At 46.3% G+C, this 27,218-nt stretch overlaps 2 protein-coding genes across 2 annotated transcripts in view; one reads left to right on the top strand and one right to left on the bottom strand.

The window, feature by feature from the left end:
• The window catches only part of LOC114592510 (uncharacterized), a 32,646-nt gene extending 26,500 nt beyond the window's left edge, over positions 1 to 6,146 (top strand). The window contains exon 8 of the mRNA XM_077923456.1: positions 486 to 6,146. Within this exon, the coding sequence (XP_077779582.1) occupies positions 486 to 2,014 (1,529 nt within the window). The 3' untranslated portion in view covers positions 2,015 to 6,146. The remainder of the gene's footprint in view (positions 1 to 485) is intronic.
• LOC114592563 (uncharacterized) overlaps positions 1 to 27,218 on the bottom strand; it is a 400,972-nt gene that overhangs the window by 44,583 nt on the left and 329,171 nt on the right. Inside the window, 1 exon segment of the mRNA XM_077923100.1 lies at positions 12,040 to 12,047. Coding sequence (XP_077779226.1) covers positions 12,040 to 12,047 — 8 coding nt within the window.

The raw sequence follows: 27,218 nt of genomic DNA, 5'->3' as shown, positions 1-27,218 counted from the left end.
TAGGGTGACTCTGGCCCCTTCCGGAGCCTTCCCCTCTTTGCAGTGTTCTAGGCAATGCGCTGACCCAAAGGAGACCACTCCCTGATGCCAGCCCACTAGCGGATCGTGTAGCACCAGCCAGCTCATCCCCAAAATAATGGGAGCTCCTCCCAAGGTAGCCACATTAAACGCTATCTGTTCGGTGTGCCTTGCCACCCTCATTATCATTGGAACCGTCTGTTGGCTGACTTCTCCTCCCAGTAGCTCCCGCCCATCGATCGTGGTCACCTGCAAGGGATTACTTAAAGGGATAGTCTGTATCTGGTGCTCTAGACAATTATAATTATGTATGTAATTTATATATCACCCTTCATACAAAGATGTTCTTTGAAACCCTAAAATCATTTCTCCCTTTTCCTCTGAAGCAGGTGGTGCAGACAATCAACAGGACTCTGCAGAATGTGGAATGAGCTTTATTGATGGTGGAAACCTTACAAACCATCAACGAACTCACACGGGGGAAAAACCATTTAAATGTTTGGAATGTGGAAACAGTTATAGTAGTAATGCCACTCTTAAACGACATCAGCAAATTCATACAGGGAAAAAACAATATGAATGTGTGGAGTGTGGGAAGTGCTTCAGTGAGAGTGGAAAGCTTACAAGACATCAACGGACTCACACAGGAGAAAAACCATTTAAATGTATGGAGTGTGGAAAGAGCTTCAGTGAAAGTTGGTCCCTTCATATGCATCATAGAAGTCACACAGGGGAGAAACCATTTAAATGTATGGAGTGTGGAAAGAGTTTCAGTTATAGTTCAAGCCTTGCTTTACATCATTACACCCACACAGGGGAGAAACCATTTGAATGCATGGAGTGTAAAAAGAGCTTCAATGACAAGGGAACACTTAGAAAACATCAACTAATTCACACAGGGGAAAAGCCATTCACATGTATGGAGTGTGGAAAGAGCTTCCGTCATATTAGTTCACTTCGTGTACATCAACGGACTCACACAGGGGAGAAACCATTTGAATGTCTAGAGTGTGGAAAGTGGTTCGGACGAAAGACACACCTCACTTCACATCGGCGAACTCACACGGGGGAGAAACTATTTAAATGTTTGGAATGTGGAAAGACTTCCATTGATAGTCGAACACATGCAGAACATCAACGAACTCACACAGGAGAGAAACCGCTTAAATGTATGGAGTGTGGAAAGAGCTTTGGTCAGAGTTCCAACCTTCGTACACATCAGCGAACTCACACAGGGGTTAAACCATTTAAATGTATGGAGTGTGGAAAGAGCTTTGGTACGAGTTCCCACCTTCGTACACATCAGCGAACTCACACAGGGGTTAAACCATTTAAATGTATGGAGTGCGGAAAGAGTTTCCGTCAGAGAGCACACCTTTACATACATAAACATACTCACACAGGGGTGAAAGACTTTAAATGCTTGGAGTGTGGAAAGAGCTTCAGTCGACGACATAGACTTAGTGAACACCAGAGAACTCACACAGGGGAGAAACCATTTACATGTATGCAATGTGGAAAGAGCTTCAGTCACAGTGGAGCCCTTAGAACACACCAGCAAACTCACACAGGGGTGAAACACTTTAAATGCTTGGAGTGTGGAAAGAGCTACAGTCGACGTGATAAACTTCGTAAACATCAGAGAACTCACACAGGGGGGAAACGTATGGAGTGTGGAAAAGGTTTCCATCAGAGTGCACAGCTTACTTTACAGAAACATACTCACACGGGGGAGAAACCCTTTAAATGTATGGAGTGTGGAAAGAGCTTCATTTGGAAGAATCAGCTTAATTCTCATCAACGAACTCACACAGGGGAGAAACCCTTTAAATGTATGGAGTGTGGAAAGAGGTTCAGCGAAAGTTGCTCCCTTAATATTCATCATCGAACCCACACAGGGGAGAAACCATTTAAATGTATGGAGTGTGGAAAGAGTTTCCGTCAGAGAACACACCTTACTTTACATAAGCGTACTCATACAGGGCTGAAACACTAAATACTTGGAGTGTGGAAAGGGCTTCAGTCAACGTGAGAAACGTAGTGAACATTCACTCGATGTTCATTATTTTACATAGAATTCTAGAATGCTAGAGTTGACCATGGACATAATTTGAGGGATTTTTCGATGGGGCAGTGTGGAAACACATTCACTGTATTTTGTTCACTTTTCTGGAACAAATGAACCTCAAAGGCAGACTAGCATGACAATCCACCAAGAGGTTCAGTGCTGTCAATTGTGGACTGAATCAGGACAATGGATATTTTTCACAATATGTGGGTTAATCGTATTCACAGTGCCAACTCCAGTGGTACTTTGGTTTAAGAACAACTTAGTTTATGAACAACTTGGAATAAAAACGCTGGAAACCTGTAAGTTGGTGTTTGGGTTGGTGAACTTTGCCTTGGAAACAGAACATGTTCCGCTTCCTGTTGAGTGTGTTCCGTTTGTAAATTGAGTCCCCCACTGCTAATCAGAGGCTTCCTCTTGAGTCTGTTGGCAGTTGAGTCCGGAGCACCCACACAACACAAAAGCGATATTTGGAGCTTTTGTTTTTGCTATCCTTTGTGTTTTTGTTTGTGTGGCTTTTTCATCTTTTTTTTTACTGTGACTTGTTCTTCGTTTTATGGTACTGACTTTTGACTGTGGCTTGTGACTTGGTTTTTGTAACTGTGACTTGTGACTTCGTTTTTGTGACTTGTTTTTGTGACTGTGTGGAACCCAGGTCAGCTACTGGTTGATTGTGTGACTGCAGAAATGGATACAGGGAACCAGGCAGAGGGCCTTCTCGGTAGTGGCGCCTGCCCTGTGGAACGCCCTCCCAGCAGATGTCAAGGCAATAAACAACTATTTTACTTTTAAGAGACAACTGAAGGCAGCCCTCTTTAGGAAGTTTTTAATGTCTAATGCTGTATTGTTTTCAATATTCAGTTGGAAGCCACCCAGAGTGGCTGGGGAAACCCAGCCAGATGGGCGGGGTATAAATAATAAATTATTATTATAAAAGTCCCTCATCCAAACAATTACTATCATCAGTGTATGTAAGAAAAAAAAATAATTTTAATTTTTATCATCTACAATACTGTCTTATTTAGTTTATTGTACAGTACATTGATTATTGCCATCCTTTTATGGATCAGTGGTCTTGTTAGATAGTAAGATTCATGTTAAATTGCTGTTTTAGTGGGGTTTTTTCATTGTCTGGAACGGATTAATCCATTTTCCATTACTTTCTATGGGAAAGCATGCCTTGGTTTAAGAACGCTATGGTTTAGAATGAACTTCCTGAACAGATTAAGTTCGTAAACCAAGGTATCACACTGATATTGTGTGTGAAAACAGCTATTAATAAAAGCGGTGGACTTGTAATCTGGTGAACCGGGTTGGCTTCCCCGCTCCTCCACATGCAGCTGCTGGGTGACATTGGACTAGTCACACTCCTCTGAAGTCTCTCAGCCTCACTCACCTAACAGTGTTTGTTGTAGGGGAGGAAGGGAAAGGAGATTGTTAGCTACTTTGAGACTCCTTAAGGGGAGTGAAAGGCGGGAATCAAGTCCAAACTCTTCTTCTTTTTCTTGACTGGGAGGTCAAGGATGAGGAGGTTAAAGCTGTCATTATTAAATGGGCACAGGATTTGGGGTATAACAGATATGAAAGAGTGGGAATATTTATGGAAAGTAAATTTGAAATTAACAGTGGGCTATACCTTGAGGGGAAAATTCCAAAAAAATGCAATACTTTTGGTATTTGACCCCATGGAAAGTTTCAAAAATGTATAAAAACGTTTCTAGTAATTGTTGGAGATATGGAGAAGGAACAGGCACAATGTTCCATATGTGGTGGCTGTGTAAAAAAAATCAAGGGTTTCTGGGATGACATCTATATAGAATTTTAAAAAATGTTAAATGTTTGTTTCCCAAAAAAACAAGCCTTTTTATCACAGGCCCTGATATTCCTAGAAATGTGAGAGAGGTCTTTTTATACGCCACTGTTGCCGCTAGAGTCCTAATAGTGACAAATTGGAAAAGTGATAAAGTTCCTTCCAGGTTAGAATGGTTACAAGAATTGGTCTAATATGCAGAGCTAGCCAATCTAGCCAAAAAAAGAAAGAAAGAAAGAAAGAAAATTCAAAACAAGTATTTATTTCAAAATGGGAAGTTTTTAAAAGATATCTTAAGAACAGTTGTTGCAGCTTGAACTCAGTCACAGCCTTTGAATAACATTTGTAGCTGTTTTAAGTAAGAAAAAGGACACAGGAGAAATAATATTTTCTTATACAACAAGTGAATGTGTTTTTGCAATAAGTCAGCAATGGTTAAATAAAGTATGGAGACAATGAGAAGTCCAGTGTTAAATCTTTTCATATGAGCATTTGAGGAAAGAAAAAGCCACCTCAAATGCTGTAGCAATAAAAAAAATTGATGAACCCGTCAGTATTTTCAATGCTACTATTGCAGAGGGTCACATGATTGGATATTTCCATTTCTTATCATTGTTTGTGTATAAGCGGAAGTCAGGTTGACAAACCTCTGCTCTTTATTTCTCTCTCTCCAGACAGAGAGATGTGTGAGAAGACACTCACGCCATGTTTCTTTCGTTTTCTTTGCTGTAAATAATAAATGCTTGACGCCACATTTCCTGCGCAATCTTGCTTTCGCTGACTCTGCTATGTGTGCACATATCTTTCGGATGTGTGCTGAAGAGTTTACAGGACTCCGACAGGTGGGCGTCCCCCTGCCCCTCTCACCAAAGAATGCTGCATCCTGTTTGGGACATTTGCAGGAAATGTAATGGGGGACTTCCGGGAAAGTGTGTGTCCCTCCATGAGAACCAGCCACCCGTTCACAAGAACATATGCAGAGCGCTGATGGATCAGTCCGAAGTCTGCTTCAGGCAACAAGCACTGCATATCCCAGGGAAAGGTGTCGGCAGCCAGCCAATGTCTGTAGCATATGCCCATTTAGAATTTGCTGATACATGGCATCTGCATTCACATTCGAGAGGGAACCAGATGTGCACACATCTGAGATGGGGGACACCTGGCTCTGCAGCCTCCTTCTGGCCAAGAAGCTCTGCTCCGACCTCCTGTTGCCATTGCCATTGCTTCTTCCCTCAAAGGGGCACCACCGCCAAGCCTCGCTTCTCACTCTGCATCACCAAGCCAGCCCGCCTGTGCTGGTCCCGGGAGGTTACCGTGCAGCGTGGTCGAAGTCCGGTCCTAGGTCGAGGGTAAGGAGGCTGTCCGTCAGGGGCGAAGCGAGGTGCAAAGCGAGGAGTCTGGCATGGTCAGGAACTCAGGAGAGCAGGTCAGGGTGCCGGCAGGAACAGGTTACCAACGATGTTGCTCCCGCAACCTGGGACTGGGCTGACTGGCCTTTATCTCCTCTGAGGCCTAGGGTGGTCCCGGCCCACAGGTGTCTCACCTCCCCTGGCCTTAAGGCGAGCACTCCTCCTGTGAGAACTTAGTTCCCTCCGCCTCTCTGCCCTGAACCTCTGCAGCTCAGGAGAGGCTGGAGGGTTACTGGACCCAGAGGCAACCTCACCTTCCCCTGACAGGGCTGGGAGAGGAGCACCTGCAGGCAATGGGTCCTCAATCACCTCTGGAGCCAGAGCGGATTCAGCTGGTGTCTGCTCCTGAGGATCCGGCACAGGTGAGGGCCCTTCAGGTTCAAGCCCCTGCCCCGGCTTAGCCGGCCCTGGAGGCGGGGACTCCTGTGCAGGCTGGGATTCCTTAGTTTCAGCCTCTGAATCAGATTCCCAGGCCATCACACCGCCAATCAAAAGGTGGGGCCTCAAAATGTCCAGAAATTTTGTGTCCAGGTCTCCCCGTTGTGGTCACCCCCCTTCCATGCATGCACTCCCTTGTTAGCAGCACTTGTTTGCAGTTGAGAGAGCCTAAGCACCTAACCAGTGAGAGGAGGAAGCTCTGTTGACATTTCCGTTCCACCTTAAGGAACAGACATGGGATTGTTACGTGTCACATGTCTGTTTACATTCCAGCACAGTATGCTGGGAACTTCCCTTGTGTGTATAGCTTTTGCTTTTCCTGTTCTCTCTGAGACGACATGAGAGAGAGACGACATGTTTCTTTGTCCTGATTTATGATTAATAAATCTCTAGTTGTAGTATGCTTTCAAAAGCCTCACGCCTATTCTGTGTGCGCAGTTCTATCTGCTGATAGTGTGCCCTGGCTTTAAAGCCCAGGTTGCTGATGGAAAGAGATGGCACAGCTGGGGCTTGCAAGCTGGCCTCCCAGCCCTCTGCGTGTCAACAAGCTCCTCCTCCTCCTCTGTGGGACAGGAAAGTTGGAAGAGCCGCTGAAGGGCAGGAACGGAGCTGAGGGCAAGGGCTGCGGCAAAGGCCTGGTGAGCTGCAGGTTGGACCACCCCGGTCTAACTTATCAGATGCATGCCATGATGCTGAAATGAACAGTAGTCCAAAAAAACTTAAACCATCATAAATTTGCTACTATATAGATGGGCTATTGTGGAGTGAAAACACTAGAGACATAATTTTGGACTGTCCTCTGTCTGACATTCTTCGGAGAGAGACCTACTGGAGACCCATTTGAAGCTTAAAGTATCTACTTCAGGCATCCCCAAACTTGGCCCTCCAGATGTTTTGGTACTACAATTCCCATCATCCCTGACCACTGGTCCTGTTAGCTAGGGATGATGGGAGTTGTAGTCCCAAAACATCTGGAGGGCCAAGTTTGGGGATGCCTGATCTACGTGGAATGAATTTGTAATTCATCATTATGTAAAGATTTCATATACGTATTGCAACATTAATAATAAATAAATATTTTTTTTTAAAAAAAGAATTTGTAATCCAATATCTGTTGAGGAATGGTATACGTGCTTGAAACCACTGAGATGGTTTCAGGATATTTAGCAGAGATTTTAAAAATTAAATTGTTTTAGTTAAATGTTTTATGGATGGTTTCCCCTCCGGGGCCTTTATGATTTTATTGTCTAAATCTTGAAATATATATATATATATATATATATATATATATATATATATATATATGCAGGTTTTGGTGTCCTCGGGTGTCTTCCCGTGTAAAAGTTGGGGTGTCTAGGCGACGTTTCGACGAGGTCCCACTCGTCATCTTCAGGCTGGTGCTTTCGGCTTCTTGTTACTGGAACAGAGCTCTGTTCCAGTAACAAGAAGCCGAAAGCACCAGCCTGAAGATGACGAGTGAGACCTCGTCGAAACGTCGCCTAGACACCCCAACTTTTACACGGGAAGACACCCGAGGACACCAAAACCTGCATTCCTGTACCCGTGAAAATCTACGAAAGCAAATATATATATATATATATATATATATATATATATATATATATATATATATTGTGTGTGTGTGTGTGTGTGTATTTGCTTTTAAATTTTTTATCATTTATACCCCACCCATCTGGCTGGGTTTCCCGAGCCACTCTGGGTGGCTTCCAGCAAAATATTAAAATGCAATAATTGCTGAATACAATAACGGCTGAATAGATGAGCATACTACATTGTTGGCGCATGAGCATCTACTTTTGGGTTTCATCATTTTATTTCTGCAGCACGGATCCTTTAAAGAAAAGATTTTCTGCATCTCTTACTTCTTTACAGCAGCAGCATTCCAGCTATCTCTGGAATAAATACCATTTGTTTCTGTTTCTCTCTCTCTCTCTCTTTTTGTTGTTTCTCAGAGTCTTTATTATTTACAAAACTTTACGCTGGTCATTAATATAGAAACAAACAAATAAACATAATAATTGTCTCTTTTTAGCCATCCAGCCAGAGACCTAATGCTGACCCATTCACATACTCATTTACACTGACCCAGACTGAGTTGATCGCATGCCCTGATAAGGTCACCTCTTGCTGGGGAATTTTTCTGTTGCCTAGCAACTTGTTCAAGGCCATAGAATCATAGAGTTGGAAGGGACCCAAGGGACACCTACTCCAACCCCCTGCAATACAGGATTCTCAACTAAAGCATCCATGGCAGATGAACCCCAAACTTTGCTTTAAAAACCCCATGGAAGGGGAGTCCACCACCTCCTGAGGGAGTCTGTTCCACTTTCAAACAGCTCTTGCTGTCAGAAAGTTCTTCCTGATGTGTAGTAGGCATCTCCTTTATTGTAAGTTGAAGCCATCGGTTTGGGTTCTATCCAGCTTGAACAGAACCCCGTCGTTCCTCAAATGGAAGTAAGCCTTCTCTTCATTCGAGCTGATGGCCTATGAGAGGACCAGGGAGAACCTGAAGGTCCATAAATAGTAACACCCTAGAGGTCCCGGGCCGTAAGGAAGTCAGATTAGCCTCAACCAGAGCCAGGGCCTTTTCATGCGTGACCGCCGAAAACCGGAAGTAACCCAATCTGGTACTTCTGGGTTTTGGCGGGTCCGTAACCCTAAACAACACAACCTGAAGTGTCTGTAACCCGAGGTATGACTGTACACACATGTATTTGTCCATGTGGAGATGTCAGGATTGAATCTGTAGCTCAATTGCTGCTGGCTTGCACTCTTCATAAGGATTTGAGGAGCGACGTTATTACCCCTCTGCTACTATCCATCCCAGCTCAACTGTGTCCTTTCTTCTTCTAGATGAAGATGAAGATAACTAGCAGACAGCAAAAACTGCAGAAAATTTAAGCAGGGGCAACTAGAATAAGATCTGTTATCTGATTCTCTTTCTAGCATTGCACAATTTATTTATTTTTAATCGAAAGAAATCCTATTGCTTCCTGTGTTTTATCTGCGGCCAGAGGATCGTGTATTAATTCTGGCATTTGTATTGATGTCAACTTCCCTACTTTGCAAAGCTAAGCATTTGTCTCTCTCCTCAGTGCTTTGATGCAAATTCAGAAGGAAGGGGCGAGGGAAAGACTCCGGAGGGGAAGGGCAAAAGCCGTGAGGAGGAGGAGGACTCCAAGGAGACAGAGATGCAGGAAGACATGGGCAAGCAAGTAAATAAAGGGAAGGGGTGGGAAGATGCCCATCTTGCTGTCAGTATCTGAGCTCACAGTCAGAGGTTAACTGGCCTCCCCCGAGGCAATTGAGCGAGATACTGTGTTTACCTTCCGTCTGCGACCCCCGGCAGGCTAGGTAAACAAACCCAGCGATTCTTCTCATTAGACGTGAGAAAGAACACACCCTCTGCTTCTCTGCTTCTCTCCCTCCCTGCATTCTCCCCAGGGAGGGGATATGAGACAGACAGGAGTCCTATTTACATTTTTATTCCTGTCCATTCAGCAGCACATAGAAATGCGACTGCTCCCTTCAGATTCCATCAGAAGAGTCACACAACTCCGCCCCTGCACTTCCAGTACAGGTCAGATTACACTCTGAGCTAACATCCGGTGCTCAGTACAGAGAATGGACTGCCCCTTTTTCCCAGCAGTACAGCTCCAGACAGCAACATCCTGTTTTGCTTTCCAGCCACCTGCAGCTGGCTTTTGCATTGCTGCTTTTATCCAACAATCTCCCCCAAAAGCATCAATAGGCAAAACATGATCCAGAGAAGAAAACAAACAGTTGTTATACATATAACAGTCCCCTGTTGTTTCAGTTCCACCCTTGGAACTCCCCACCACTGGTTTTACCAGTGTACCTCTCTGGTTGTCTGGCTTCCAAGGAATGAGTGCTTCTGCATTACCTTGGCTAGCTTCTCTCTGTTGTGTCTTTGTCTCTGACTTAGACACTGCTTTAACCTGCTTTGAGCTGTTAACAATAGCAACACATGCAACAGCTACGTTAGCAAACTCTTTTGAGTACCTTTTTGGTGGTACACCCTTTGTAACTCTCTCAGACCTGCATATGAGGTGCTGATCCTCTGTGCTCACTGGTTCACCCTCTGGACTTTGTTGAGAACCAGTAGCATTGGCTAACAGTGGTTCTTCCTTCACCTGTGAAGGTCTAGCCATTGTGTGAGATTTTCTCTCAATGACTGTTACAACTGAACTCTCTGAGCTATCACTGTCATTTTCATCAGTACCACTGTAATCTGTGACATCAGAAAAATCATCATCATCTGAATTGCCACCTGTGGGAAATGTTTGTTCAACTACCCGCTCTTGTTCTGGAGCACTCTCTAGGAACTTTGTGAGAATCACCTGACCAGATTCAGACAAAATTACTCTGTAGAGACCCTTTTCATATCCCACAAAAATGCCTCTGGCATTCTTTACTCCACCTGGAGCTTCTGTTCTTACATGAGACCCGAAAACCTTAAAATAGGCAACAGAAGGTTTTCTGTGGAACAGTTTCTCAAAAGGAGAACATCCCAACTCTGTTGAGACTTTTCTCAACCACACATGAAGATAGGACATTAGAGATTCGGCCCAATAATCATGTGGTAAATGTGAACTCAGCAATTGCGCATTCATCCCCTTTTGCAATTCTTTGTTCACTCTCACACAGACCCCCTTGTTCCACGCTTCGGCTGAAACAGAAACTTTGTGGTCTATCCCTTTTCCATCCAGGAACTTCTGAAACTTCTGTAACAGAAAAACTTGCTTGTCATCTGTGAAAAGACAATCAATGTTAGCATCATGCATATTTTTAACCTTGTCACAAAACTCCTGAAACTTTTCTAAAGTTTCTTGCGGTTTCTCCATCAAATAAACCCAAGAATAATTAGTGAAACAATCAACACACACAAGGTAATATTTTGCACCGCCTCTAGATGGTTCTAGAGGACCAATCACATCAGCATACACCCGCTGAAATGCTCTGTCGACCTTCTTGGCCACCTTCCTGGTGTCCGTGTTGGTCACACCTGCAAGAGAAAGTTCGTTAGAATCAGAAGAATTACATTTCATGTAATCACTTTGATCAAAAGTCAACAAATACAGTCCATCTTTCTCTCTGGCAGTAAGATACAGTTCTCCATCTTTGTAGATCTTGCAGCTTTTAGCATCATAGGACAGTTTCAGTCCTTTCTTTGCAATCTGCGACACACTCAGCAGATTGAATCTCAGTTCTGGAACCAGGTAAACATCACATATAGTCAAGTTCAGACTCTCAAGATACACAGTCCCAATTCCGGTCGCTTCCAACTCTTGACCGTTGGCCTGTTTCACAGTGAAGCTTTGCTTCTTCAACGTCGAAAACAGTTCTCGGTGCGGGCACATGTGTTTTGTACATCCCGTGTCGATTATGAATGCGTTCCCAACATCTGGCGTGGTTCCTTTCGCCATCATAGCCTTTGCAGGTTTCACCTGGCACTCGGTACGGCTTTTGCCTGATGCCTCAGGCTTCGTAGAGCTGCTCTTTGCTCCTTTTGACTGTCGCGGCTTTCTACAGTTTCGCTGTAGATGCCCAGTCTGTCCACAATTATAGCATCGGACGGTGCTCAATGCTACAGTATTCTCTCCAGTAGCATCAGCAGTGGGAAGATTTGAACTCCGTTCTTCCCTCCCCCTGTCCTTCACTTCCAGTGCAGCAAGTCTGTCGTGTTCATTAAGGACGACGGCACACACTCTCTCCGCAGTCAGGTCTGCTGCAGGTAGGGAACCAAGCTGACTGGCAACAACCTTGTAAGTCTGGTTCAGGCTGTTTATCATCATGAAGCAAAACACTTCCTCCTGTAGACGGAAATTGCGTTCCACCATCTGTTGACGCAGAAACTTCATTTCTGTCAGGTGCGCTTGAACATCTCCATCAGGCGCTAATCTCAGATTGGTCAACTTCTCAAAATACAGCAACGCTGAAGAACCAGCATCTCTCTGATGCGTTGTACGTAGCGTATCCCAAACCTCTTTCGCATTTTCTAAATGCTGGATATGCACAAGCTGCTCATCTGAGACACACAGAATTATAGCAGTCCTGGCCCTCACGTTCTGTGATTCCCAACCTCCGGTTGGTGCTGCAGGGATGGGGTTTTCAATTACATCAAAAAGCCTCTGATTCTGCAGCAGGGCCTTCATCTTTACAGACCAAGATGAATAATTGTCAATAGTTAAGGGAGGTGGGCAAGGCAGCCCCCCCCCTTCTTGGCATCCATCTTGAAGCCAAGCCTCTCTCACTTTCCAGCCTTGCTAATACTCCAATAGCCTTTTGCTGGGTTGTTTACTGCCTCTCCAGGCAAGCTGCAAGCTGTTTCTCAGACCTTGCACAGCATCGGAAACATAGACTAAACAAACTTTCGCTTCCCAGGCTCACTCAGAGAGCCATCTGCGTAGCCAGTAAATTTCCACGTCTCTGACGGGCTTCTTTTAGCTACTGCGCATGCGGGAAGGCTTATCTTAACCACAGGAATTTGTGGAATGCAGGCTTAGCCTCTGAGCTGCAGGCCTCTCCTCCCGGAGCTGTTGCTTTTTCAAACGCAGCTCCCGTGAACCAGAGAATAAAATCAATCTGCGTTCACACTTTTAGCCCGAAATGCAGCATACCTTGAGCTCCGTTGCTTGGAAAAACACTTTCCTCTGGATTCATCCGTCAGGTCAGCCTCCGGCTGCTCTCAGACGCTTATCTTCTCCCTCGGAGCAGAAGAGGACACTTCACCAGCCTCTCATGCAGAGGTCGATGGATCGAAACCATCCTCTGCTACCATTTGTCAGTATCTGAGCTCACAGTCAGAGGTTAACTGGCCTCCCCCGAGGCAATTGAGCGAGATACTGTGTTTACCTTCCGTCTGCGACCCCCGGCAGGCTAGGTAAACAAACCCGGCGATTCTTCTCATTAGACGTGAGAAAGAACACACCCTCTGCTTCTCTGCTTCTCTCCCTCCCTGCATTCTCCCCAGGGAGGGGATATGAGACAGACAGGAGTCCTATTTACATTTTTATTCCTGTCCATTCAGCAGCACATAGAAATGCGACTGCTCCCTTCAGATTCCATCAGAAGAGTCACACAACTCCGCCCCTGCACTTCCAGTACAGGTCAGATTACACTCTGAGCTAACATCCGGTGCTCAGTACAGAGAATGGACTGCCCCTTTTTCCCAGCAGTACAGCTCCAGACAGCAACATCCTGTTTTGCTTTCCAGCCACCTGCAGCTGGCTTTTGCATTGCTGCTTTTATCCAACACTTGCCCCCCGAACATTCCTCAAGTCTCCCCACAGAGCCTCAGCTCACCAGTTGAAAACCATTAAGTGTTCTGCCCAACATCAACATGGGGGGACGGGACCCCAGGGCTATTCCCAAAACACTTGGGCACTTGAGACAATGCACAAAATGGCACCCACCAAGGAAGAAGGGGTGAGTGAAGATCCACATCAGGAACAAAGGGGGAGGGGAATAAAGATAATCCATATTGGGATCTGCTTGTCCTGTGGATCCTGCCACCCAAAGTGGTCGCTTCACCTTGCCTCTTGGTTGGGCCAGTTCTGGGGGCATCACTCTGGATATGCCTTGGTAGAGAAGAGGGGATGCTCAGTGAAGAAGAGGAGGAGGAGGAGGAGGAGGAGGAGGAGGAGTTTGGATTTGATATCCCACCTTATCACTACCCGAAGGAGTCTCAAAGCGGCTAACATTCTCCTTTCCCTCCCTCCCCCACAACAAACACTCTGTGAGGTGAGTGGGGCTGAGAGACTTCAGAGAAGTGTGACTAGCCCAAGGTCACCCAGCAGCTGCATGTGGAGGAGCGGAGACGCGAACCCGGTTCACCAGATTACAAGTCTACCGCTCTTAACCACACCACCACACTGTCCCTCCTCCGCCCTTCCTGGCCCCAACACTGAACAACAGCCCTGCAGTGCTTTCCTGCCGAGTAGGTTCTGTCACCAAGCACTTGAGGGTCACCGACAGCCCCAGAAATAATGGTGGGAAATGGGGTGAACAAAACATGGTCAGACGCGGGGGTCCAGGAGCAGCACCCCTTATGCCCCCAGCCAATCCCTTTGCATTTATGCAGAGGCTCGCACCTTCTCCCCCAAAAAGAGAGGAAATTCCTGACCTCTTGTGGACTTGGAACTCCCAAGACCGTGAAACCCAAGGCAACCTAAGCCCAGGGGGATACCAAATTAATGAGGCTGACCATCACACACACTCCAATCAAACTGTGAACTGTGAATTTTAATTAATGGAAGGCAGGATGGAGGGAAGAAAAGAGGTCAAACAGATTACGAGATAAAGCGAGGTACTGTAGCTCTTAAAAATGGTCTACTCATGGTCTATTGACTTAATCTAGCATTCAAAGCTCATTGATGAGTAGCACAGGGGATGGTCAGTGTTCCTGTCGTATGGAAAATGCAGCCAATAAGTTTTAAAATACCAAATTATTTTTTAGTACAGAAACCTTTTCATTCAGCTGGAAAATCGTATTATAAAAATGGTATTCAAAGGATTATGTAAAGTTCAGGTAGTGAGCACCTGTTGTATCTCAGCAGTGATGCTGGTCGAAAGGACAAGATAGGTCCATCATTTGGGCAGTGAAAAGGGGGCATCAAAACTCAGTTCACTCACCACCAAGACTCCAGATTCACACTCTCACCCGTATTACCTAGCATTACCTCTTGTGCACTAGTTTAATACATGTGCCTACAAATTTACATACAAACACCAGGACACCACACAAACACCACACATTTAAACTTTATTTTCCCCTTTATGAGTTTGATGATGTTTAGTAAGTCCTGCCCCATCCCTGAAGCCCTTTCCACACTCCATACATTTAAATGGTTTCTCCCCTGTGTGAGTTTGTTGATGTCTTCTGCAATTTGCCCTATAAGTGAAGCTCTTTCCACATTCTATACATTTATATGGTTTTCCTCCTGTGTGGATTCGGTGGTGAATATTAAGTGTTGAACCAGTACTGAAAGTCTTTCCACACGCCATACATTTAAATGGTTTCTCCCCTGTGTGAATTTGATGGTGTCGAGTAAGGTGTGCTCTATGATAAAAGCTCTTTCCGCACGCCATACATTTAAATGGTTTCTCCCCTGTGTGAGTTTGATGATGTCGAGTAAGGTGTTCACTCCTATTAAAGCCCTTTCCACACTCCATACATTTAAATGGTTTTTCACCTGTGTGAGTTCGCTGATGTAAAGTAAGTGTGCTGTTCCTACTGAAGCTCTTTCCACACTCCATACATTTAAATGGCTTCTCCCCAGTGTGAGTTCGTTGGTGTGAAGTAAGGTGTTCCTTCCGGCTAAAACATTTCCCACATTCCATACATTCAAAAGGCTTCTCTCCTCTGTGAATCCGTTGATGTACCCTTAGGTTTGAATGATGACGGAAGCAAAATCCACATTCCACACATTTAAAAGGTTTCTTCTTTACTCCCAATGAAACTACAGGTGGCCCTCTAGAGCTCTGACTGTCTTCTCCAACACCTGCTTGGCAAGGGAAAGAAAACCTTGTTAGGCTTTCAAGGTAGAGAAAAAAGCTACCAAACACACAAGCCCATTCAGCACATCTCTTATTTTAACAGACTTTCCACCTCTTCCTGTCTATGTTCCAAGTTTTTAGGAAAGGAAATTCTGTCAGATTATAACAACAACACTCGCTGGTGTGCTCAAAGGTTCCAATTATTAGTGAAGCTCTTGCTGCACTCCACACACAACAACAACAACAACAACAACAACAACAACAACAACAACAATTTATTATTTGTACCCCGGCCATCTGGCTGGGTTTCCCCATCCACTCTGGGCGGCTTCCAACAAAGACAAAAAATATACTAAAATGTCACACATTAAAAACTTCCCTAAACAGGGCTGCTTTCAGATGTCTTCTAAATGTCAGGTAGTTGTTTATGTCTTTGACATCTGGTAGGAGGGCATTGCACAGGGCGGGCGCCATTACTGAGAAGGCTTCTCCCCAGTAACCTCACTTCTCGCAATGAGGGAACCGCCAGAAGGCCCTCAGCACTGGATCTCAGTGTCCGGGCAGAACGATGGGGGAGGAGACGCTCCTTCCGATATACTGGACCAAGGCCATTTAGGGCTTTCAAGGTCAAAATCAACACTTTTAATTGTGCTCGGAAACGTACTAGGAGCCAATGTAGGTCTTTCAAGACCGGTGTTATGTGGTCTCAGCGGCCGCCCCCCAGTCACCAGCCTAGCTGCCGCATTCTGGATTAGTTGTAGTTTCCAGGTCACCTTCAAAGGTAGCCCCACGTAGAGTGCATTGCAGTAGTCCAGGTGGGAGATGGCTTCTCCCCTGTGTAAGTAAGGTTTGTAAACTGACGGAAGCACTTTCCACACTCCATGAATTCAAATGGTTTCTCCCCTGTTTGAGAAGGGGAGGGATGTCCAGAGATTAGCTATGCATCACGTCAGAGCTTTCCAAGATGAGTGTCACAGTTTGCTAGTAAAACTGAATTACTGTGTCGCAAAATGAGGCATGAGTAAAAACTGTTTCACCAACATGAAAAGTTTGGAAAGCTCTGCATTACGTTAAAACCTGCTGTCTTTTATTCATATTTTGCAGTAGAAAACAACCAAGTATCTGAGGGTCACTTGAAGGCTGATAAACATGTTTCGATATATATATATAAATGTATGTATATGTATATGTATATATTATATATATTTTATTTAAAAAGTTGTCCAGTAGCACCTTAGAGACCAACTAAGTTTGTTCTTGGTATAAGCTTTTGTGTGCATGCACACTTCAGATACCAACATGTTTTGGTTATGCAGGCAACTTCCTCTCCTCTCCGTCCTTTCCACTCGCCAGGGAGTTTTCCTTCTCCATCCTGGTACTCACCAGATCTCTCTGAGGGTCCTGGGAGAGACCGGTCAGAGGTTGTGGGGAAGGATGCAGGAGACAGACGGACCAGGTCAACCGTCCATCTTCCTCCTTCCATCCTCGCTAGGTTTGTAGAGTCAGCCTCTCAAATCCTTCCGGAGGAGCTCAGATGCTAAAACGAGCTTTAGATTCCTGGGAGGGAGGAAAAAGGGAGTCTCAGAACTCTTGCAAGGATTTTGCAATTTCCAGCATCATCATTTTGATGTACACATCCTGCCTTCCCCCCCTGACGGGGGCTACAGCTGGCTTATAGCAAGAATTCCCTTTCATTCCACTGATCTGTTGAAGAGGCTGGGCATGGTCCCTTCCCTCACACATTTTCCCTCCACAACAATCATAGAATCATAGAATCATAGAGTTGGAATAGACCACAAGGGCCATCGAGTCCAACCCCCTGCCAAGCATGAAACACCATCAGAGCACTCCTGACATATGCTTGTCAAGCCTCTGCTTAAAGACCTCCAAAGAAGGAGACTCCACCACACTCCTTGGCAGCAAATTCCACTGTCGAACAGCTCTTACTGTCAGGAAGTTCTTCCTAATGTTTAGGTGGAATCTTCTTTCTTGTAGTTTGGATCCATTGCTCCGTGTCCGCTTCTCTGGAGCAGCAGAAAACAACCTTTCTCCCTCCTCTATGTGACTTCCTTTTATATATTTGAACATGGCTATCATATCACCCCTTAACCTCCTCTTCTCCAGGCTAAACATGCCCAGCTCCCTTAGCCGTTCCTCATAAGGCATCTTTTCCAGGCCTTTGGCCATTTTGGTTGCCCTCCTCTGGACACGTTCCAGTTTGTCAGTGTCCTTCTTGAAATGTGGTGCCCAGAACTGGACACAGTACTCCAGGTGAGGTCTGACCAGAGCAGAATACAGTGGCACTATTACTTCCCTTGATCTAGATGCTATACTCCTATTGATGCAGCCCAGAATTGCATTGGCTTTTTTAGCTGCCGCGTCACACTGTTGGCTCATGTCAAGTTTGTGGTCAACCAAGACTCCTAGATCCTTTTCACATGTACTGCTCTCAAGCCAGGTGTCACCCATCTTGTATTTGTGCCTCTCATTTTTTTTTGCCCAAGTGCAATACTTTACATTTCTCCCTGTTAACGTTCATTTTGTTTGTTTTGGCCCAGTTCTCTAATTTGTCAAGGTCGTTTTGAAGTGTGATCCTGTCCTCTGGGGTGTTAGCCACCCCTCCCAGTTTGGTGTCATCTGCAAATTTGATCAGGATGCCCTTGAGTCCATCATCCAAGTCGTTGATAAAGATGTTGAATAAGACCGGGCCCAAGACAGAACCCTGTGGCACCCCACTAGTCACTCTTCTCCAGGATGAAGAGGAACCATTGATGAGCACCCTTTGGGTTCGGTCAGTCAGCCAGTTACAAATCCACTGAGTGGTAGCATAGTCAAGTCCGCATTTTACCAGCTTCTTTACAAGAATATCATGGGGCACCTTGTCAAATGCCTTGCTGAAATCAAGGTAGGCTACATCCACTGCGTTCCCTTCATCTACCAGGCTTGTAATTCTGTCAAAAAACGAGATCAGGTTAGTCTGACATGACTTATTTTTCAGAAATCCATGCTGACTATTGGTGATCACAGCATTCCTTTCTAGGTGCTCACAGACTGTTTGCTTAATGATCTGCTCCAGAATCTTCCCTGGTATTGATGTCAGACTGACTGGGCGGTAATTATTTGGGTCCTCTCTTTTCCCCTTTTTGAAAATAGGTACAACATTTGCCCTCCTCCAGTCTGCCGGGACTTCGCCTGTTCTCCAGGAATTCTCAAAGATGACTGCCAGTGGTTCTGAAATCACATCTGCCAGTTCTTTTAATACTCTTGGATGTAGTTCATCTGGCCCTGGAGACTTGAATACATCTAAACTAGCCAAGTATTCTTGTACTATCTCCTTAGTTATTCTGGGCTGTGTTTCCTCTGCTGAATCATTTGCTCCAAATTCTTCAGGTCGGGCATTGTTTTCTTTATCGGAGAAGACTGAGGCAAAGAAGGCATTGAGGAGTTCAGCCCTTTCTGTGTCCCCTGTTTGCATTTCACCATCTTCTCCTCTGAGTGACCCCACTGTTTCTTTGTTCTTCCTTTTGCTACGAACATACCCATAAAAGCCTTTTTTGTTGCTTTTAACCTCTCTAGCAAGCCTGAGTTCATTCTGTGCTTTAGCTTTTCTGACTTTGTGTCTGCACGTGCTGGCTATTTGTTTGAATTCCTCTTTGGTGGTTTCCCCCCTTTTCCATTTTTTGTACACATCCTTTTTTAATCTTAACTCAGTTAAAAGTTCTTTAGATAGCCACCCTGGCTTCTTTAGGCACCTTCCATGTTTCCGTCTCATTGGTATTGCCTGAAGTTGTGCTTTTACTATCTCCCTCTTAACAAACTCCCAGCCATCATGAACTCCCTTTCCTTTTAGTATTACTGTCCATGGGATCTCACCCAGCACTTCCCTAAGTTTTATGAAGTCGGCTTTCTTAAAGTCAAGAAATTGAGTCCTAGTATGCTTGGCTGCTCCTTTCCGCTGTATAGTAAACTTCAGAAGAGCATGATCACTCGCGCCTAATGATCCTTCCACTTCTACCCCACTAACCAGGTCATCAACATTGGTTAGGACCAGATCTAAAATGGCTGTTCCTCTTGTTGCTTCTCCCACTTTCTGGACAATGAAGTTGTCTGCAAGTCCAGTGAGGAATCTGTTTGACCTTATGCTCTTGGCTGAGTTTGACATCCAACAAATATCCGGGTAATTGAAGTCCCCCATTACTACTATCTCCCTTCCTTTTGCATGCTTGGCCATCTGTTCCAGGAAGGCATCATCTATGTCCTCCGTTTGGCTTGGGGATCTATAGTAAACTCCCACAATGAGGTCTCTGTTATTCTTCTCTCCCTTAATTTTGACCCAAATGCTCTCACTTTGGCTTTGAGGTTCTAAATCTTGGATCTCTTCACAGGTATACACATCCCTGACATATAACGCCACTCCTCCTCCTTTCTTGTCTGGTCTGTTTCTCTGAAATAGATTGTATCCCTCCATTATTACATTCCAATCGTGGGACTTATCCCACCAGGTTTCAGTGATGCCTATTATGTCATATTTAGTTTGCTGTACCAAGAGCTCAAGCTCATCTTGTTTATTTCCCATGCTTTGCGCATTAGTGTACAGACATTGAAGTCCATTAATCATTCCCCTGTGTCTCTTATTTAAGGATTTTTTCCTCCCACCACTAGGTCTGTGTGCTGTTTGCTCCATTTGGTCTATGACATTTGGATGATCATCTTCATCAATTGATAGACTCCTACCTTCAGGAGCACTGTCTCCCTCCCCCACATTAGTCAGTTTAAAGCCCTCCTGATGAGGTTTCTGAGATTTTTGGCAAAAACATTCCTCCCAACCGTTGTGAGGTGCAGCCCATCGCTTGCCAGAAGTCCATCTTTAAGAAACTGCAGTCCGTGATCTAAGAATCCAAACCGTTCCTGTTTACACCATTTGCGAAGCCAGTTGTTCACTTCCACTATTTTCCCCTCTCTCCCTGGGCCACGTCGTTCAACTGGGAGGACAGATGAGATGACAATTTGTGCATTTAATTGCTTCAATTTCCTGCCCAGAGCCTCGTAATCTCTTTTGATCTTCTGGAGGCTATTGCTTGCAGTGTCATTGGTTCCCACATGAACCAAGAGGAAGGGGTATTTGTCAGTGGGTTTTATGATTCCTTGCAGTCGTTCAGTTACATCTTGGATCTTAGCCCCGGGGAGACAGCACACTTCCCGAGACATCTTGTCAGGCCCACAGATCACTGCTTCTGTTCCCCTCAGTAGGGAATCCCCTATCACCACTACACGCCTCCTCTTAGGTCTGGTCGGGGTTCTTCCGTGAGCTGTCCGTTCCAAGGTCGCCTGCACATTCCCTGAGGACTGACTTTGCTGCTCGTCTTCATATACCTGATCAACTGTAATGAGGGAGAGATCCTCAAATGGAGTCCGTTCTTCGTCTTCCATGCTAGGGGAGAGGACTTCAAAGCGATTGTGTATTTCTAAACAATCAGAGTGAACCCTGGGCCTCCTACTTCTTTGAGTCACGTTTCTCCATATATCTGGCTCCTGTGTTGGTGAACTAGCCTCCTTCTCAGGGGAGTCCCCTGTCTCCTCCTTGGTGTGCTCTGTTGCTTCCAAGAAGAGCTCCAGCTCTCTAATTCTTTGGAGCGTAGCTACACGTTCCTCCAGTTGCTGGACTTTGTCTTGTAAGAGGGCAATCAACATGCAATTGCTGCAAGTAAAGCTACCTGCAACCTTTGGCAAGATGGCAAACATTGCGCAGGAACCGCAGGCGACTGCAGCTGTTCCCTCACCCTCCATCTTGAGAACATGTCGTTGGGGGTGACTACAGCGGTCCTCCATCATCCTGCGAGGTAGGTTAAGATGGGAGGTTGCAATTGTCTCAAGGCGACCATGGGAGCTTTCTGGGGAAGCTGGGATTTGAACCTAATAGCTGAGGGAGTAACTATGTGCATTGGGCAAGCAGGGTGGAGGCAATGCAGAGCTCACACAATGATCCCTGATTATCGGAATCTGAATGCCAAGAACTAATGACCTCTTGAATTTTCCAGAGGGCACCAAACACTACAACCTGGTTTCTGAGTGTCATGGGCTGGAGTTGTGTTTAGAAGTCCGCTTTTCTACTTTTTCCAGAGAGCGCAACATTTCCTCCACAACACCACCTGTGTTATATACAGTGGTACCTCGGGTTACATACGCTTCAGGTTACATACGCTTCAGGTTACAGACTCCGCTAACCCAGAAATAGTGTTTCAGGTTAAGAACTTTGCTTCAGGATGAGAATAGAAATCGTGCTCCGGCGGCGCGGCAGCAGCAGGAGGCCCCATTAACTAAAGTGGTGCTTCAGGTTAAGAACAGTTTCAGGTTAAATACGGACCTCCGGAACGAATTAAGTACTTAATCTGAGGTACCACTGTACCAAGCTTGGATCCTAGAACAATAGGCAAGTAGGATCCTAGAATGCAAGAACTGATTGGCCTGCAGGAGAAGACCAATCAGGCTCCAGGAGGGAAGCAGAAACAGCCAATCAGACGGGACTCATTGTGTAAATGATGTATATAAAAGCCTGAGGTTTTGGGGGAAATTCAATCACTGTTTTACAAGCTGCAATAAAGAGCATGAAATCACTACAGGACTCCGAGTATATTTCAACCACTAAACTGGGGGCGGGTGGCAGGGACCAAAATGTTTGGGGCAGGCTCTGTCTGCATATTCCACCTCTTTTTATGCGCAGGAGGGGAAATCTCTGTCCCTGCAGGGATTTTCCTGCTGGAGGGGATGCCTCTGCATGCGTGGGGGTCCCGCCAGCCACTGCTTCCACAGTAAAAGAGAGGAACCTCCCTCCTGAACCCCACCACTCAAGGAAGGCGGAGTCGTGCCTGGCGTCCCATCCTGGACTCCCCTCTCTCTTGCAAAGCCCCCTCCCTCCTCTTTCTCTTTGCAGATTGACTCTGTCTCCAGGGAAATCCTGATAGCAGCGGCAGCAGTAGAAACCCAGGAAAAGTGCGGGGAGGGGTAATCTCAGCCCACGCGTGGGAGCCACCTAACACCCCACCTCCGGACGCCTTCCGTTGGAAGAGGACCCCCTACGCTGCACCACCGCCTTCCTTGAAACTTTGCATTAAATTCTGGAGAGGAAGTTTCTCTCGCTTTCCCCAGCGCCCTCCCCCGCTCCCACGTCGCCATGTCCACATTAAAAAGAGCTCACTTTCATCCTTCCCTTTCTCCCCGTCCGGAACCTTTGCTTGGCTGCCGCTGCCCGACCCCCCCGGCCCGTGCCTGGGCTTCTCATCTGGGACTCCCCCCTCTCTTGCAAAGCCCTCTCCTTTCTCTTCGCACTCCCCCCATTGACTTGGCACTCACCGGAGATCCTTGAAGCAGCAGCAACCCTGTGCAGTGGGAGGCTGCGCACCCCTTCCCTTAAAATGCACCCACCTCAGCCTCTTTGCAACGCCCTCGATTCTATCTTTCTCTAGCTTTATGTTGTTTAGGTATCTCTCACCCCTTTCAATGCGTGCAGAGATGGGCTCCGCTCCCAGGCTGGCCAAAAGGGACCCAGCAAGACGCCCAGCAGGCGAGAGAGAAGCCGGCTGGTCCCAGAAGAGGGAGGTGCAAGAGAGGGGTGTGGTACAATGAGTGGAAACACCTGTTCTCTGCTCCTTCCGCAGACGCTCACCCAAAGCCGGTCCCTTTATTTTTGGGTTGTGCGCGTCGGCTTATACTTATTTCTTCCTTTCATAAAATCAAGACTCCGTTATGTGGCAGGGGAAACTCCTCTAAGTGCTCTACCAAAACCAAAACAAAAAAAGGTTAGAACGATAAAAAATGTCGAGTCTTGGTTGACCACAAACTTGACATGAGCCAACAGTGTGACGCGGCAGCTAAAAAAGCCAATGCAATTCTGGGCTGCATCAATAGGAGTATAGCATCTAGATTAAGGGAAGTAATAGTGCCCCTGTATTCTGCTCTGGTCAGACCTCACCTGGAGTACTGTGTCCAGTTCTGGGCACCACAGTTCAAGAAGGACAGTGACAAACTGGAACGTGTCCAGAGGAGGGCAACCAAAATGGTCAAAGGTCTGGAAACGATGCCTTATGAGGAACGGCTAAGGGAGCTGGGCATGTTTAGCCTGGAGAAGAGGAGGTTAAGGGGTGATATGATAGCCATGTTCAAATATATAAAAGGATGTCATATAGAGGAGGGAGAAAGGTTGTTTTCTGCTGCTCCAGAGAAGCGGACACGGAGCAATGGATCCAAACTACAAGAAAGAAGATTCCACCTAAACATTAGGAAGAACTTTCTGCCAGTAAGAGCTGTTCGGCAGTGGAATTTGCTGCCAAGGAGTGTGGTGGAGTCTCCTTCTTTGGAGGTCTTTAAGCAGAGGCTTGACAACCATATGTCAGGAGTGCTCTGATGGTGTTTCCTGCTTGGCAGGGGGTTGGAGTCGATGGCCCTTGTGGTCTCTTCGAACTCTACGATTCTATGATTCTACCAGCAGCCTGCTCGATAATCACGAGGCAGGGAGTTCCACAGCTTTGATGCTTCCGCCTGAAACAGCTGTGTTCTTAGAAATGCGGAAGGGCTGTTACATGGCACCTGGGGCAGCGCAAATTCCACCCACTGAAGTGGTCTTGTGGGGCACATGTGGGGCAAGCTGACAGGTCAACTGGTCCCCAAGTTGTTAAGGGATTTATACCCAAAGTCAAATTCGGCTGAACTTAACCATCAAGAGATAATTAAAGGCAATATGAATTTAAGAAATGCATAAAAGGTAAAGGTAAAGGGACCCCTGACCATTAGGTCCAGGCATGGCCGACTGGGGTTGCTCCGCTCATCTCGCTTTACTGGCCAAGGGAGCCGGCGTACAGCTTCCGGGTCATGTGGCCAGCATGACTAAGCCGCTTCTGGCGAACCAGAGCAGCGCACGGAAACACCGTTTACCTTCCTGCCAGAGTGGTACCTATTTATCTACTTGCACTTTGACGTGCTTTTAAACTGCTAGATTGGCAGGAACAGGGACCGAGCAACAGGAGCTCACCCAGTCGCAGGGATTCGAAACGCTGACCTTCTGATCAGCAAGTCCTAGGCTCTGTGGTTTAACCCACAGTGCCACCCGTGCTGTGCATAAGAAGTGATAAAAACGGTGATCATCAGAGGTGCTGATGGAAGTCCAAAAAAAAAAGATTGTATAAGTGGTGAAGTTTTGTGGTATGTACTATAATTTGTATGTTAAAATTAATAAAAATTATTATATATATATATAAAAAAGAACTTAACCATCCAGGGGACCTTTACCTTTTTAAACACTCATACACAAATAAGATGTTTCTTGGCATGTCCCTGCCTACAAAAGCTCCCTGATTGATGTATCATAGTATTATAGAGTTGGAAAAAACCACAAGGGTCATCTAGTCCAACCCCCTGCAATGCAAAAAACTTCATGGCCAAGTGGGGATTTGAACCCGGATCTCCCAGGTCTTAGTTCAATATTCTAGCCAGTACACCATACTGCAGTAGGTTTGAGTGTGGGCAGTAGGGTACCTTATGGTATTTGACACCTTTTGTGGCATTCTTACACTATTATAGAATTGGTGGGGTTGAGATCTGCGTCGGAGAGATGACAATTACAGTGGCGTAGCGTGGGGGGTGCAGGGGGGCCCGGCCGCACCGGGTGCAACATCTGGGGGTTAGGGTTAGGGTGTGCAAATCCACGGGTTAGGGGGCACAAATCCACGGGTTAGGCGGTGCAAATTACTTGCCTTGCCCCAGGTGCTGACAACCCACGCTACGCCACTGGACAATTACAAGAGGAAACCAACTGCGCCAGTTAAACCAGTCTTTGTAAAAAAAAAAAAAAAATGGCCTTAAGAAAAGAGATTCGTTGTCATAGTTAGACTGACACTTCCAATTCTCCCTTTCCCTTCTATTTCTGCCCTTCGTGCCTTTTCCAATTGCATTCTAAGAATTTCTTGATACCAGCATGTTATCATAAGCATCTGCGCTCATCACATCTTTATTAGGAGCTCTTAGCTCAAACATGGTCACTCAGTCCATGTGGGGTTCCTCTTAGGATTTTGTTATTGCTAGTCAGCTTGCCACCCTTCACTCCTTTACATAGGCGCCGACTCCATGGGGCCTGAGGGGGCCCGAGCCCCCTCAAAAATTCGTTTGGGGGGGCTCTGCCCCCCCAATAATTTAAGAAAATTATTAGTTCGGCCTCATTACGCCCCCCCCCCCCCCGGCGATTCTCTGCCAGCCGCTTCATTCCGCTTCCACGCGCCTTGGATAGAAGGTGACGCGCACCGCTACCTTCTGTCGCCTCCGTCACTTCCCGGCTTCGTCTCCCTTCGTCCCCGCCCACTCTTGGTTCTTCGGCGCTCCTGCTCGGCCGGCACCAGCGGAGACTGCGACCCGCTCCGAACCGGCGCTCTCCAGGCGTGAAAAACCCACGAGGGGGTCTTCCCATCCGCCGCCCGGAGCTGCGCGCAGCTTCTCTGCTGGAAGCGCGAAGTCGCCGAGGGGATGGAGCACGGGAAAAGCAGGAGGAGGAGACCGGAGGTGCCCAAAATAAAACTGTAACGGCATTCAGCACTCCGCCTCCCCGGTGGGATCCCGCACGGGCGGCCGGGCAAACGATGAGCCGAGGGAGAAAGTCTGCCTTTCAGCCCCGGCTGACTGACAGCGGGTTCAAAGCGCAGTCGCCACTCCGGCTTTCTCTGCACCAGCCGCGCCCGCCCCCCGCCAGCCTAGTTGGGTCCACCCTCCCCGGTATGGGCCCCCCCAATATTTTTTATAAGTCGGCGCCCCTGCTCCTTTACCTTGTGCGGTTTTTATTGGGCTACTTAGGAACTTTGCCTTGCTCACCTGTCAACTTTGCCCCCCAGAGGCAAACCTAGTAAAGATCTGGTCCATTGAACCAAAAAGGTTCTCCACCCTCTCTCCAGAGGACCATACCTACGGTATTCAGCTTAGCTGGGAAGAGCCAATCAGGATGGGCCTGGGAAAGCTAATAGACACTTCTATGTGCCTCAAGAAAGTGGGTTGGGGGTCTAGCAGAGAAACATAAATTCCATACTTTTCTAAACCATACCAAGGTTGAATTCACTGATAATTAACCTAAAAAGCTATTTGATTAACAGACAAATACATTATATTTATTCTAAAAGCAATAGCATTTGTCCAGCCCCCTTATCCAACTTGTTTTTCAAGCTGTAAGCTACTGGATGGCAGGCACCTGTATACTGTGTAAAACTCTGTAAGGTGCCCGACACTGATGGTATGTTACATATAACAGACTGGGGGAAATCCAATGGCAGGAATTGCTGGAATGAGCAATGAGTATGGAATGGAATGAGTAAACGGCGTTTCCGTGCGCTGCTCTGGTTCACCAGAAGCGACTTAGTCATGCTGGCCACATGACCCGGAAGCTATACGCTGGCTCCCTCAGCCAATAAAGCAAGATGAGCGCCGCAACCCCAGAGGTGGTCACGACTGGACCTAATGGTCAGGGGTCCCTTTACCTTTAGATCTCCATCTCACCAACCCTTTCTTCTTCCTCTGAAAATGGTAAATATTAACAGTGAAATTCCTCCTTCCTCTATCTTCCACAACATCGGCCCTGCTGCACACCACACCTAATAATGTGTCATTTACACACCGAGTTTCCCTGTTGTGTCTACGCTGTCAGAATCATGATAGAGGTGTGCATTATGCATGGTGTGGTGAACGAAGATGGGGAAAAGTCTTTCTCCGGCTTTAGTAATTCTAGAACCCTTTGGGGCCAATGCAATGAAGCTTAGTACGAGGAAGTTGAGGATAAAGGAAATAAAGTACTGGGGCAACCCAGCCAGACAGGCGGTGTACAATTATTATTATTATTATTATTATTATTATTATTATTATTATTATTATTATGGTGCACTTGCTCCCACAATAAGAAGGGATGCCT

This window comes from Podarcis muralis, chromosome 2, assembly GCF_964188315.1.
Source record: "Podarcis muralis chromosome 2, rPodMur119.hap1.1, whole genome shotgun sequence".
NCBI classification, from domain to species: Eukaryota; Metazoa; Chordata; class Lepidosauria; order Squamata; family Lacertidae; genus Podarcis; species Podarcis muralis.
This window is presented reverse-complemented; position numbering and strand designations above follow the sequence as displayed.